The following is a 12,617-nucleotide window of genomic DNA, read 5'->3' on the forward strand; positions in this document are numbered from 1 at the left end:
AAATACAAGTTGTTGTTGTAAATTGGCTGGTTGCAGCTACCACGGCCTGACATTGTGGGGGAGGTCCCTTGACTTCAACGGAAATAAAAATGGGGAGAGATGTTACAACGGGCTGCCGATGCACTATTGTCCACTTTACACTGGTGCGCAAAGTCTAGAGCTAACCACCCTGCCGATAGAACCTTCCGGTACACAATGGTATTTGCGGGGTGAGTGTACCCCTCTCAATCGCTGAACCCCCCGACGGTGGGTTTTGTAATGTATGCACAGGTTTGTGGAGCTGTTGCGACGTGAGTGGCTAAGCCAGTCACGTGACGTTCACAAGGCTCAATAAAACCCCGGCCAGTTGAGTCGAGGCCAGCTGCGAGAGACTGTGGAGGGATGTGGTCGGGGAACAGGGGAGGCGTGAGTTCGGGGCCCAGGGCCCCAGGGGCAGCACGGGCCCAGCCCACACTGTGCGATATGTGTGCGCACTAGGCCCGTGCAGCAGAGCAGGTCTTGGCGTGGAAGGATGTCATCCTCGTTTCGAGCGACCACCTATGATTGATTGACTGATGCAGTTGTGAGTGTGATGGATGAACCGGTAATGTGTAGTGTGATTGTTAAACCTTTGATAACGAACCAAACAGTTCTTAATAGCAATGTGGTGCTATGAATTCTTAAGCAAAGAACCCCTGAAGCAAATACACTACAGGTTTCAATACATAGAGTCTACGGCACAGAAACAGACCATTCGGCCCCAAGCTCTGTTCCGGTGTTTATGCTCCACACCAGTCCCCTCCCACCCCTCTTCATCTCACCCCATCAACACATCCTTCTATAACTTTCTCCCTCGTGTGTTTATCCAGTTTCCTCCTTAAATGCATCGATACTATTCACCTGAATTCTCCTGAATTCACTATTGGGTTTATTAATGACTGCCCTATATCCATCGTCCCCCTAGTTTTGGCCTCCCCCGCAAGAGGAATCATCTTCTCTACGTCTACCCGATCAAACTCTTTCATATCCTTAAAGACCTCTATCAGGTCAACAACGTGTGCTCCAATGGAACGGGTGAAACCGTGTTAAATAGGACAAGATGCATAAGCACAGGAACATAAGAATTCGGAGCAGAATTAGAATGCATAATTAATAAGAATTAGCCATTCGGCCCCTCGAGCCTGCTCCGCCATTCAATACGATCATGGCTGATCCGATCATGGATTCAGCTCCACTTCCCCGCCCGCTCCCCATAACCCCTTATTCCCTTATCATTTAAGAAACTGTCTATTTCTGTCTTAAACTTATTCAATGTCCCGGCTTCCACAACTCTCTGAGGCAGCGAATTCCACAGATTTACAACCCTCTGAGAGAAGAAATTTCTCCTCATCTCAGTTTTAAATGGGTGGCCCCTTATTCTAAGATCGTGCCCCCTAGTTCTAGTCGCCCCCATCAGTGGAAACATCCTCTCTGCATCCACCTTGTCAAGCCCCCTCATAATCTCATATGTTTCTTCGACTCAACTCCACTTTCCCGCCCGATCCCCATATCCCTTGATTCTCTTAATATACAAAAATCTTTCGATCTCAGTCTTGAATATACTCAAAGACTGAGCCCTCTGGGGTAGAGAATTCCAAAGATTCACCACCCTCTGAGTAAAGAAGTTTCTCCTCTTCTCAGACCTAAATGGCCGACTCCTTATCCTGAGACTGTGACCTCCTCCTGTACTCTGTTCAACATTGGTGTTGTCTGAGAAACTATTAGCCTCAGCCTTTCACTCGGGTATCTCTGTGGGAGGGAAGTGACTTGTCACTGGGTTTCGGATTGGTTATCGCTCTGACGATCTCAGGAGGCCAAGCGGATAGAATGGGCTGGAGAACCAAGGACCGGCAGGGACCCAGCAACCAGTCCGCAGAACTGTGCAGTGCAGAAGGAGGCCAGTCCCACCCTCCCCTTCCCTCAACCACTGTCTGTCCCACCTGTGACAGGGACTGTGGCTCCCATATTGGACTGTACAGCCAGCTAAGAACTCATGTTAAGAGTGGAAGCAAATCTTCCTCGATTCCGAGGGACTGCCTATGATGAACATAAGAACATAAGAATTAGGAATAGGAGTAGGCCATCTAGCCCCTCGAGCCTGCTCCGCCATTCAACAAGATCATGGCTGATCTGGCCGTGGACTCAGCTCCACTTACCCGCCCGCTCCCCATAACCCTTAATTCCCTTATTGGTTAAAAATCTATTTATCTGTGACTTGAATACATTCAATGAGCTAGCCTCAACTGCTTCCTTGGGCAGAGAATTTCACAGATTCACAACCCTCTGGGAGAAGAAATTCCTTCTCAACTCGGTTTTAAATTGGCTCCCCTGTATTTTGAGGCTGTGCCCCCTAGTTCTAGTCTCCCCGACCAGTGGAAACAACGTCTCTGCCTCTATCTTGTCTATCCCTTCCATTATTTTAAATGTTTCTATAAGATCACCCCTCATCCTTCTGAACTCCAACTAGTAAAGACCCAGTCTACTCAATCTATCATCATAAGGTAACCCCCCTCATCTCCGGAATCAGCCTAGTGAATCGTCTCTGTACCCGCTCCAAGGCTAGTATATCCTTCCTTAAGATCAACATGATGTTGATCAAACAGACTTACTAGCCACTGACAAAGCGAGGAAGACCTCCAATGAGATTTGTCCACCAACTTGTCCATTTCAAAGTTAAACTTTATTGATTGGTAACACAAAGGAACCATGCGCACTCACACCGAACAGTCTTTTTTTTTGTTGTTGTTGTTGTTGTTTAAATTATGATATGTGTAAAGGTAAAAAGGAGTCTCCTGTCACAACATTACAACTCGCCCGATGTCTTCACCACGTGAAAGAGGGTGACATTGTAGAGGACCTGGTGGCCGTTATTCCACGTGTAAAGGACTCGGTCCCTGGGGTTGTAGTCCAGCATGGATATGTGGGAGTACTGGTTGTGGAATGGGATGTCGGTGTACTCGTAGCTGGAGGTGTTGGTGTAGTAGGCGAAGTAGATTTTGGCCCCGGCGAGGTGGGAGTTGGTCACATACAGCGTGCCGCAAATGACGAAGGATTCTCCGGCGCTGCGCTTGGGGTAGCCAGTGTCCCAGCTCTGCAGGATCTCCAGCGTTTGGCCGTCCAGCCGGCTGATGACGATGTTGCCGGCATTCTGGTTGGTGGTGTAGACAGCCCACAGGCCGCTCTCGTCCACCATCAGGTCGATGTCGGAGAAGCCCCCCCAGGAGTAGGGGTAGGTGTTGTTGTAGCCCGCCCCGTCCAGGCTGCGCTGCACGAGCACGCTACGCGAGCGGAAGTGATACTTCACCACGATATTGCTCTGGTACTTGTTGTAGTACAGCGAGCCGTTGAACACCACGTGGCCCGTGCCCGCCCAGGGGTGGGGCAGGCGGTAGATCACAAACTTCTCCCCCTTAACAAAGTCGTTGAAGGAGCGGAACTCGCGGACCGTCCGGCCGTTCAGATAGCCGTCCATGTACCACAGCTGGAAAACAAACAGAGCACCTTCAACATCGCCCCGTCCATCATCTTCAACATCACCCCCTCCCCCACATTCAACCCTCACCCCTTCCCCCACCCTCAACATCACCCCCTCCCCCACCTTCAACATCACCCCCTCCCCCACCTTCAACATCACTCCCTCCCCCACCTTCAACACTCACCCCCTCCCCCACCTTCAACATCACCCCCTCCCCCACCTTCAACCTTCACCCCCTCCCCCACCTTCAACACTCACCCCCTCCCCCACCTTCAACACTCACCCCCTCCCCCACCTTCAACACTCACCCCCTCCCCCACCTTCAACATCACCCCCTCCCCCACCTTCAACACTCACCCCTCCCCCACCTTCAACATCACCCCCTCCCCCACCTTCAACACTCACCCCTCCCCCACCTTCAACATCACCCCCTCCCCCACCTTCAGCACTCACCCCTCCCCCACCTTCAACATCACCCCCTCCCCCACCTTCAACACTCACCCCCTCCCCCACCTTCAACCTTCACCCCCTCCCCCACCTTCAACCCTCACCCCTTCCCCCACCTTCAACCTTCACCCCCTCCCCCACCTTCAACATCACCCCCTCCCCCACCTTCAACATTCACTCCCTCCACCACCGGCGCCCCCTGGCTGCAGTGTGCACCGTCTACAAGACGCACTGCAGCAACTCGCCAAGGCTTCTTCGGCAGCACCTCCCAAACCCGCGACCTCTACCCCCTAGAAGAACAAGGGCAGCAGGCGCATGGGACCACCACCACCTCCACATTCCCCTCCCAGTCACACACCATCCTGACTGGGAAATATATCGGCCGTTCCTTCATCGTCGCTGGGTCACAATCCTGGCACTCCCTCCCTAACAGCACTGTGGGAGCACCTTCACCACACGGGACTGCAGCGGTTCAAGAAGGCGGCTCACCACCACCTTCTCAAGGGGCGATTAGGGACGGGCAATAAATGCCGGCTTTGCCAGCGATGCCCACATCCCGTGAATGAATTTTATAAAAAGCAGGAATACAAAAGCAGAATACAGCGGATGCTGGAATCTGAAATAAAAACAGAAAGTGCTGGAAATACTCCGGGTCAGGCAGCATCTGTGGAGAGAGAAACAGAGTTAACGTTTCAGGTCTGTGACCCTTCGTCAGAACTGACGAATGTTCAAAATGTAAAGGATTCTTAAGGAAGTGGAGGCTCGGGAAAGGGGGAGGGGGAGGAAAGATCAAAAGGGAAGGTCTGTGATAGGGTGGAAGGCAGGAGAGATTAGAGAGACAAAGGGGATGATGGGCCGACTTGAGATGGTAATGGCACAAATTAGGAATCAAAAGATGAGTCTAGATAGGTGTGAATGGGGGAATAATTAGCAGTTGCTATGGGAAACGGAGAGAAACAAGATAAGGTGCTGTTACTCGAGTTTGCGTTGAGTTTCATTGGAACAGTGTAGGAGGCCGAGGACGGAGAGGTCAGAGTGGGAGTGAAGCGGGGAATTAAAGTGACAGGCGACCGGAAGCTCAGGGTCACACTTGCGGACTGAACGGAGGTGTTCCGCAAAGCAGTCACCCCAATCTGCGCTCGATCTCCCCAATGTAGAGGAGACCACATGGTGAGCAGCGAATACAGTATACTACATTGCAAGCAGTACAAGTAAATCACTGCTTCACCTGGAAGGAGTGTTTGGGGCCTGGGACAGTGGGGAGCGAGGGGGTAAAAGGGCAGGCGTTGCATCTCCTGCGCTTGTACGGGAAGGTGCCGTGGGAAGGGGGAGGGGGTTGCTGGGGGTGACTGCGGAATGGACCAGGGGGTCGCGGAGGGAGCGGTCCCTTCGGAACGCTGAGAGGGGAGAGGAGGGGGAGATGTGATTGGGTGGTGGGATCACGCTGGAGGTGGTGGAAATGGCGGAGGATGATCCATTGAACGTGGAGGCTGGTGGGGTGAAAGGGGAGGACAAGGGGAACCCTGTCGTGGTTCTGGGAGGGAGGGGGAGGGGTGAGAGCAGAGGTGCGGGAAATAGAATGGACACGGTCGAGGGCCATGTTAACCATGGCGGAGGGGAATCCTCGGTTGAGGAAAAAGGAAGACATGTCACTAGTGTGGAAGATGGCGTCGTCAGAGCAGATACGACGGAGACGGAAAAACTGGGAGAATGGAATGGAGTCCTTACAGGATACGGGGTGGGAGGAAGTGTAGTCCGGGTAGCTGTGGGAGTCGGTGGGCTTAGAGTGGATACTGGTCGAAAGCCTATCCCTAGAGATGGAGACGGGGAAATCGAGGAAGGGAAGGGAAGAGTCGGAGATGGACCGTGTGAAGGTAGAGGGAAGGGTGGAAATTGGATGCAAAGTGAATGGAATTTTCAAGTTCAGGGCGAGGGCAGGAAACGGCACCGATACAGTCATCAATGTCCCGGAAAAAGAGGTGAGGGAGGGGACCTGTGTAGGACTGTAACAAAGAATGTTCTGCCCTGTCGAGCCCCCTCAGAATCTTACACTTTTCAATAAGATCACCTCTTATTCTTCTAAACTCCAATGAGTACAGGCCCCAACCTGCTAAATCTTTCTTCATAAGACAACCCCTTCACATGAGATGAACAGAGGGCCGCATTTCCCCACACGTTCACAGCAACACAGGCAGAGGCCGTTCAGCCCCTCGAGCCTGTTCCGCCATTCAATTAAATCAGGGCCGGTGATTTCCACGGAAACCAATGAACAATTTGACAATTGTTCCAAGTTCGGAGAGAAACTGGTTGTGCGGAGAAGGATAGAGAAACAGCAAATGCTTTGAGGTCAAGCCCGACAGGATTCAAAGCCCTTCCGCTCCACTGGTGATACTCCGTGCAATGTTGAAGAGCGAGCTTTATTTAATTCCCCAAGCTGATAATACACGAGCCTGACTAATCTGCCCGGCGTGTCCTTATTTATAAGATCCAAGTGTTTGGCAGCACAACAATCTTTGACTAATTATGTTTGGTTGTGTTGTGTGCACTTTCAGAAATATTTGCTGCCGGTGTTTGCTGTGTCTTCAAATCTGGTCATGATCACATTGCTGTGTGCGGGAGCTTGCTGAGCGCAAATTGGCTGCCGCGTTTCCCACATTACAACAGTGACTGCACTCCAAAAGTACTTCACTGGCTGTAAAGCGCTTTGGGACGTCCGGTGGTCGTGACAGGCGCTATATAAATGCAAGTCCTTCTTTCTTTAACATGTCCTGCTCCTGTAGAGCAGTGTTCACCACACTGTTTCAGGTCAGTGGCCAGGGATTTATTAAACCGTGCCCTCTCACAAATAACAGATGGGTACCAAGAAAGGACAGGTTACAACGAATGTACAGCACAGAAACAGGCCATTCGGCCCAACCAGTCCGTGCCGGCGTTTATGCTCCACTCGAGCCTCCTCCCGTCTTTCCTCATCTAACTCTATCAGCATAACCCTCTATTCCCTTCTCCCCCATACGCTTGTCCAGCCTTCCCTTAAATGCATCGATACTATTCGCCTCAACCCCTCCCTGTGGCAGCGAGTTCCACATTCTCACCCCTCTCTGGGTGAAGAAGTTTCTCCTGAATTCCCCATTGGGTTTCTGGGTGACGATCTTATATTGATGGCTTCTAGTTCTGGTCTCCCCCACAAGTGGGAATGTCTTCTCTACATATACCCTATCGACCCCCTTTATAATCTTAAAAAACCTCAAGGAAGTCACCTCTAAGCCTGCTCTTTTGAAGGGAAATGACCCCAGTCTTTTCAATCTTTTCTGATAGTTGTACCCTCTCAGTTCTGGTATCACAGAATCATAGAAATTTACAGCACGGAAGGAGGCCATTCGGCCCATCATGTCTGCGCCGGCCGACCAAGACCTATCCAGCCTAATCCCACTTTCCAACTCTAGGTCCGTAGCCCTGTAGGTTACAGCATGTCAAGTGCACATCCAAGTACTTTTTAAATGTGGTGAGGGTTTCTGCCTCTACCACCCTTTCAGGCAGTGAGTTCCGCCCCAGACCCCCACCGCCCTCTGGGTGAAGAAATTTCCCCTCAAATCCCCTCGAAACCTCCCCCCAATTACTTTAAATCTATGCCCCCTGGTTGTTGACCCCTCTGCTAAGGGAAATAAGTCCTTCCTATCCACTCTATCTAGGCCCCTCATAATTTTATACACCTCAATAAGGTCTTCCCTCAGCCTCCTCTGTTCCAAAGAAAACAAACCCAGCCTATCCTATCTTTCCTCATCGCTAAAATTGTCTAGTCCTGGCAACATCCTCGTAAACCTTCTCTGTACCTTCTCTAGTGCAATCACATCTTTCCTGTAATGTGGTAATCAGAACTGCACGCAGTATTTTAGCTGTGGCCTAACTAATGTTTTATACAGTTCAAGCATAAGCTCCCTGCTCTTGTATTCTATGCCTCGGCTAATAAAGGCAAGCTTCTCCAGTGCCTCTATATACTTTTTAACTTCACCCTCAATCTCTCCGATCCTCTGACTCTGGTCTCTTGTTCATCCGACCTCCCTTGTCCCCAAAAATGGAATGTTGGTCTTTATTGCGAGAGGGATGGAGTATAAAAGCAGAGAAGTCCTGCTACAACTGTACAGGGTATTGGTGAGGCCACACCTGGAATACTGCGTACAGTTTTGGTCTCCGTATTTAAGGAAGGACATACTTACATTGGAGGCTGCTCAGAGAAGGTTCACTAGGTTGATTCCGGAGATGAGGGGTTGAACTATGAGGCTAGGTTGAGTGGGTTGGGCCTCTACTCATTGCAATTTAGAAGAATGAGGTGATCTTATTGAAACTCATAAAATAATGAGGGGGCTCGACAAGGTGGATGCAGAGAGGATATTTCCACTCATAGGGGAAACTAAATCTAGGGGGCATAATCTTAGAATAAGGGGTCAACCATTTAAAACTGAGATGAGGATGAATTTCTTCTCTCAGAGGGTTGTAAATCTGTGGAATTCTCTGCCCCAGAGAGCTGTGGAGCTGGGACATTGAATATATCTAAGGCGGAGATCGACAGATTTTTGAATGATAAGGGAGTGAAGGGTTATGGGGAGCGGGCAGGGAAGTGGACCTGAGTCCATGATTCGATCAGCCATGATCCTATTAAATGGCAGAGCAGGCTCGAGGGGCCAGGTGGCCTACTCCTGCACCTATTTTCTATGTTTCTGTGTTTGCTACCGAGATCTGGTTGGAAAGCTGTATCAAGCAGCAGAATTCAGAGGGAAGAGGGAGACAGAGAGAAATCTAATTGTGAGCTTTTAAACACACCCTAAACACACCCAGGGCACAGACAGAAACATTGAACTGAAGAATAATTTGTCAGGAAGATGCTCCATGCTCCCCTCCCCTCAGAGACGAGAGGAATGATGTGAGATGTGAGAGAAGTCCCAGCGGGGAGATTTCTCAATATGAAGAGAGCTGAGGAACAGATGTCAGATCAGAGGAAGACTGGGCTGGAGAGATTTCAAACACTCCAGAAATAGTCCTGGATTACTAGATCAGAGCCATGCCCAGGGCCGTGTACTTTGATGTTGATGCCGGTGTCACGGATTCATCTTGGACATGGCAATCGGAGTGTCAGCTGTGGCTCAGTGGGCCGCACTCGCGTCTCTGAGCCAGAAGGTTGTGGGTTCAAGTCCCACTCCTGGGGCTTGAGCACAAAATCTAGGCTGGCACTCCCAGTGCCGAGCTGAGGGAGTGCCGCACTGTCGGAGGGGCAGCACTGAGGGAGTGCTGCATTGTCGGAGGGGCAGCACTGAGGGAGTGCTGCATTGTCGGAGGGGCAGCACTGAGGGAGTGCCGCACTGTCGGAGGGGCAGTGCTGAGGGAGCGCTGCACTGTCGGAGGGGCAGTACTGAGGAGCGCCGCACTGTCGGAGGGGCAGCACTGAGGGAGTGCTGCATTGTCGGAGGGGCAGCACTGAGGGAGTGCTGCATTGTCGGAGGGGCAGCACTGAGGGAGCGCTGCACTGTCGGAGGGGCAGTACTGAGGGAGCGCCGCACTGTCGGAGGGTCAGTACTGAGGGAGCGTCGCACTGTCAGAGGGTCAGTGCTGAGGGAGTGCCGCACTGTTGGAGGTCAGTGCTGAGGGAGTGCTGCACTGTTGGAGGGGCAGTACTGAGGGAGCACCGCACTGTCGGAGGGGCAGTACTGAGGGAGCGCTGCATTGTCGGAGGGGCAGTACTGAGGGAGTGCCGCACTGTTGGAGGGTCAGTACTGAGGGAGCGCTGCATTGTCGGAGGGGCAGTACTGAGGGAGTGCCGCACTGTCGAAGGGGCAGTACTGAGGGAGTGCCGCACTGTCGGAGGGTCAGTGCTGAGGGAGCGCCGCACTGTCGGAGGGACAGTACTGAGGGAGTACTGCACTGGTGGAGGTACCATCTTTTGGACGAGACTTTAAACCGAGGCCCCATCTGCTCACGCAGGTGGACGTAAAAGATCCCACGGAAGAGCAGGGGGGTTATCTGCCAACATTTATCTCTCAATCAACATCACTAAAACAGATTATCTGGTCATTATCTCATTGCTGTTTGTGGGAGCTTGCTGTGCGTAAATTGGCTGCAGCGTTTCCCACATTACAACAGTGACCACACTTCAAAAGTACTTCATTGGCTGTAAAGCGCCTTGGGACGTGCTGAGGTTGTGAAAGGCGCTATATAAATGCAAGTCTTCCTTTGTTTCGTTTACCTTTGGCCGGCAGTACCCAGCACAGAGGGACCTGTGTTCTGCACCTAATTCCATATTTGGCTGGACTCCTGCCATCGGAAGTGGGAGTCCCTCCATTTCCCGAACCCCGGCGCCCCTCGCCTTGAGCAGCACAAGCCACCTTCAGCGAGATTATATCAGGGACCCACTTCTTACCCGTGTAGTAAGCGCGACGGATGAAAGATCCCTTTGGAAGTCATCCCGTGATCCAATGGCAACCATTCCCTTAGCTGAGATCCTTGGGTGTGCCAGACTCCGCAGTAAGACTGGCGGTGTGACCCCTTCAGTGAACCCAAGGCAACATAACTCAACACTCAGTCCTGCCTCTGTAAAGGTCCCATTCGGTGTATCTGACAAACAGCACACTGAAACATTGCGATATTAATTAATGCCAGCCAGGGAAAGGTGAGATTAGTCAACGGTGCAGTATTCACCATTACAATCACTGATGTAGAATATGTAAAAACAAACCTGTAATCCCACAGCCACAATGTGAATGGTTGCAGTGGCTTGAGTGGTGGCCAAGTTAATTATCGAGGAACTCGCCATGAATGCTAAATGGGTCATTAACAGGGAATCTACCATGAAAGATAATGGACAATAGATGTGGTCCACTGATGCTGCACCATTGACTAATCTAACCTTTACAACAGTGACTACATTTCCAAAATACTTCATTGGTTGTAAAGCGCTTTTGAGACGTCCGGTGGTTGTGAAAGGCGCTATATAAATCCAAGTCTTTTTTTCTTTCCTGTGATGAGAAAGACTGTTGGCGTACTTTACTGTACCTTTCTCCAGAGGTTACGGTGCTACAAGAGGTTGGTGGACGAAAACAATGGTTTTTTTCCCTTTCCATCCCGACCAAGGTTCCTCCGCAGCTTTGCACAACTTGCTGGGAGTGTACCCAAGGCCAGTTCACCCACTGTCAGGGAGGGACCAGGGGCAATGACGCTGTGTGTGTGGAACAGGACTTGAACAAAATGGAAGAGAAATCATTCCTTCCACCAACATTTCATTCTTCTTCAATCCTCCCTTTCAGCAGCATCTGTTCACCTCGCTCATCCGCCACATCTAAGCCAAGAGTTTACCAAATGAATAGGTTTACTTGTTCTTCACTCAATTTAACACACTGTATTCGCTGCTCACGATGTGGTCTCCTCTATATTGGGGAGACCAAACGTAGATTGGGGTGACCGCTTTGCGGAGCACCTCCGTTCAGTCCGTAAGGGTGACCCTGAGCTTCCGGTCGCCTGTCACTTTAATTCCCCGCTCCACTCCCACTCTGACCTCTCCGTCCTCGGCCTCCTACACTGTTCCAATGAAGCTCCACGCAAACTCGAGGAACAGCACCTCATCCTTCGTTTAGGCACTTTACAGCCTTCTGGACTCAACATCGAGTTCAACAATTTCAGGTCGTAACCTCTGCCCGATGTTTTCCACATGGCAACTGTTGATGATTCTGCCATCTCCATTTACACGCTATCTAGACTCATCTTCTGATCCTTAACTTGTCCCATTACCATCTCCTTTCGTCTCACACCATCATCCCCTTTTGTCTCTCTAATCTCTCCTGCCTTCCACCCTATCACAGACCTTCCCTTTTGTCCCTTCCTCCCCTCCCCCTTTCCCCGCCCCTACACTCGCTTAAAAACCTGTCACATCTCTAACTTTCTCCAGTTCTGACCAAGGGTCATCGACCTGAAACGTTAACTCTGGTTCTCTCTCCACAGACGCTGCCTGACCCGCTGAGTACTTCCAGCATTTTCTGTTTCTATTTAAGTAAACTCGAGGACTGGCCTCCCTCTCCTGGTAATGGTTATTTGCACAGATCTGAGATAACCCCCAACACTGCTGTCTCCTGCCGCTATTTCTGTTCTGCAGTACCCCTCACCCCCGGGAGACCAAACCAGAGTTGTCCACTTACTCGATTTTCCGCGCTGGAAGCCAGCGTGTCGGTCATCCATGCACCAAACCGGGAGCCCGAAGCTCGGACGGTGAAGGGGTTACTGATTCCCGTTAGCTTCCCGCAGCCTGGAAGAGAGAAAAAGAACAGTGGATAAAACACTGGCTGGGCCTCAACTGGAGTATTGTGTCCAATTCTGGGCACCGCAGGACGTGAAGGCCTTAGAGAGGGTACAGAAAAGGTTTACGAGAATGGTTCCAGGGATGAGGGACTTCAGTGACGGGGATAGACTGGAGAAGCTGGGATTGTTCTCCTTGGAGCAGAGAAGGTCGAGAGGAGATTTGATCGAGGTGTTCAAAATCATGAGGGGTCTGGACAGAGTAGGCCGAGAGAAACTGTTCCCATTGGGTGGAAGGGTGAAGAACCAGAGGACACAGATTTAAGGCGATTGGCAGAAGAACCAAAGGCGACATGAGGGAAACGTTTTCCCGCAGCGAGTGGTTAGGATCTGGAATGCGCTG

At 51.2% G+C, this 12,617-nt stretch overlaps 1 protein-coding gene across 2 annotated transcripts in view; it reads right to left on the reverse strand.

Moving 5' to 3' along the window:
* Positions 1-2,738: 2,738 nt before the first annotated feature.
* Positions 2,739-12,617, reverse strand: part of olfm2a (olfactomedin 2a) — a 420,885-nt gene continuing 411,006 nt past the window's right edge. For both annotated transcript variants that reach the window (XM_070867015.1, XM_070867014.1), the window contains 2 exons: positions 12,118-12,224; positions 2,739-3,499 (listed from right to left, as the gene is read on the reverse strand). In XM_070867015.1, the coding sequence (XP_070723116.1) occupies positions 2,822-3,499; positions 12,118-12,224 (785 nt within the window). In that variant the 3' untranslated portion in view covers positions 2,739-2,821. The remainder of the gene's footprint in view (positions 3,500-12,117; positions 12,225-12,617) is intronic.

The sequence above is a fragment of the Pristiophorus japonicus genome, chromosome 24 (genome assembly GCF_044704955.1).
Source record: "Pristiophorus japonicus isolate sPriJap1 chromosome 24, sPriJap1.hap1, whole genome shotgun sequence".
In the NCBI taxonomy this organism is placed as follows: Eukaryota; Metazoa; Chordata; class Chondrichthyes; family Pristiophoridae; genus Pristiophorus; species Pristiophorus japonicus.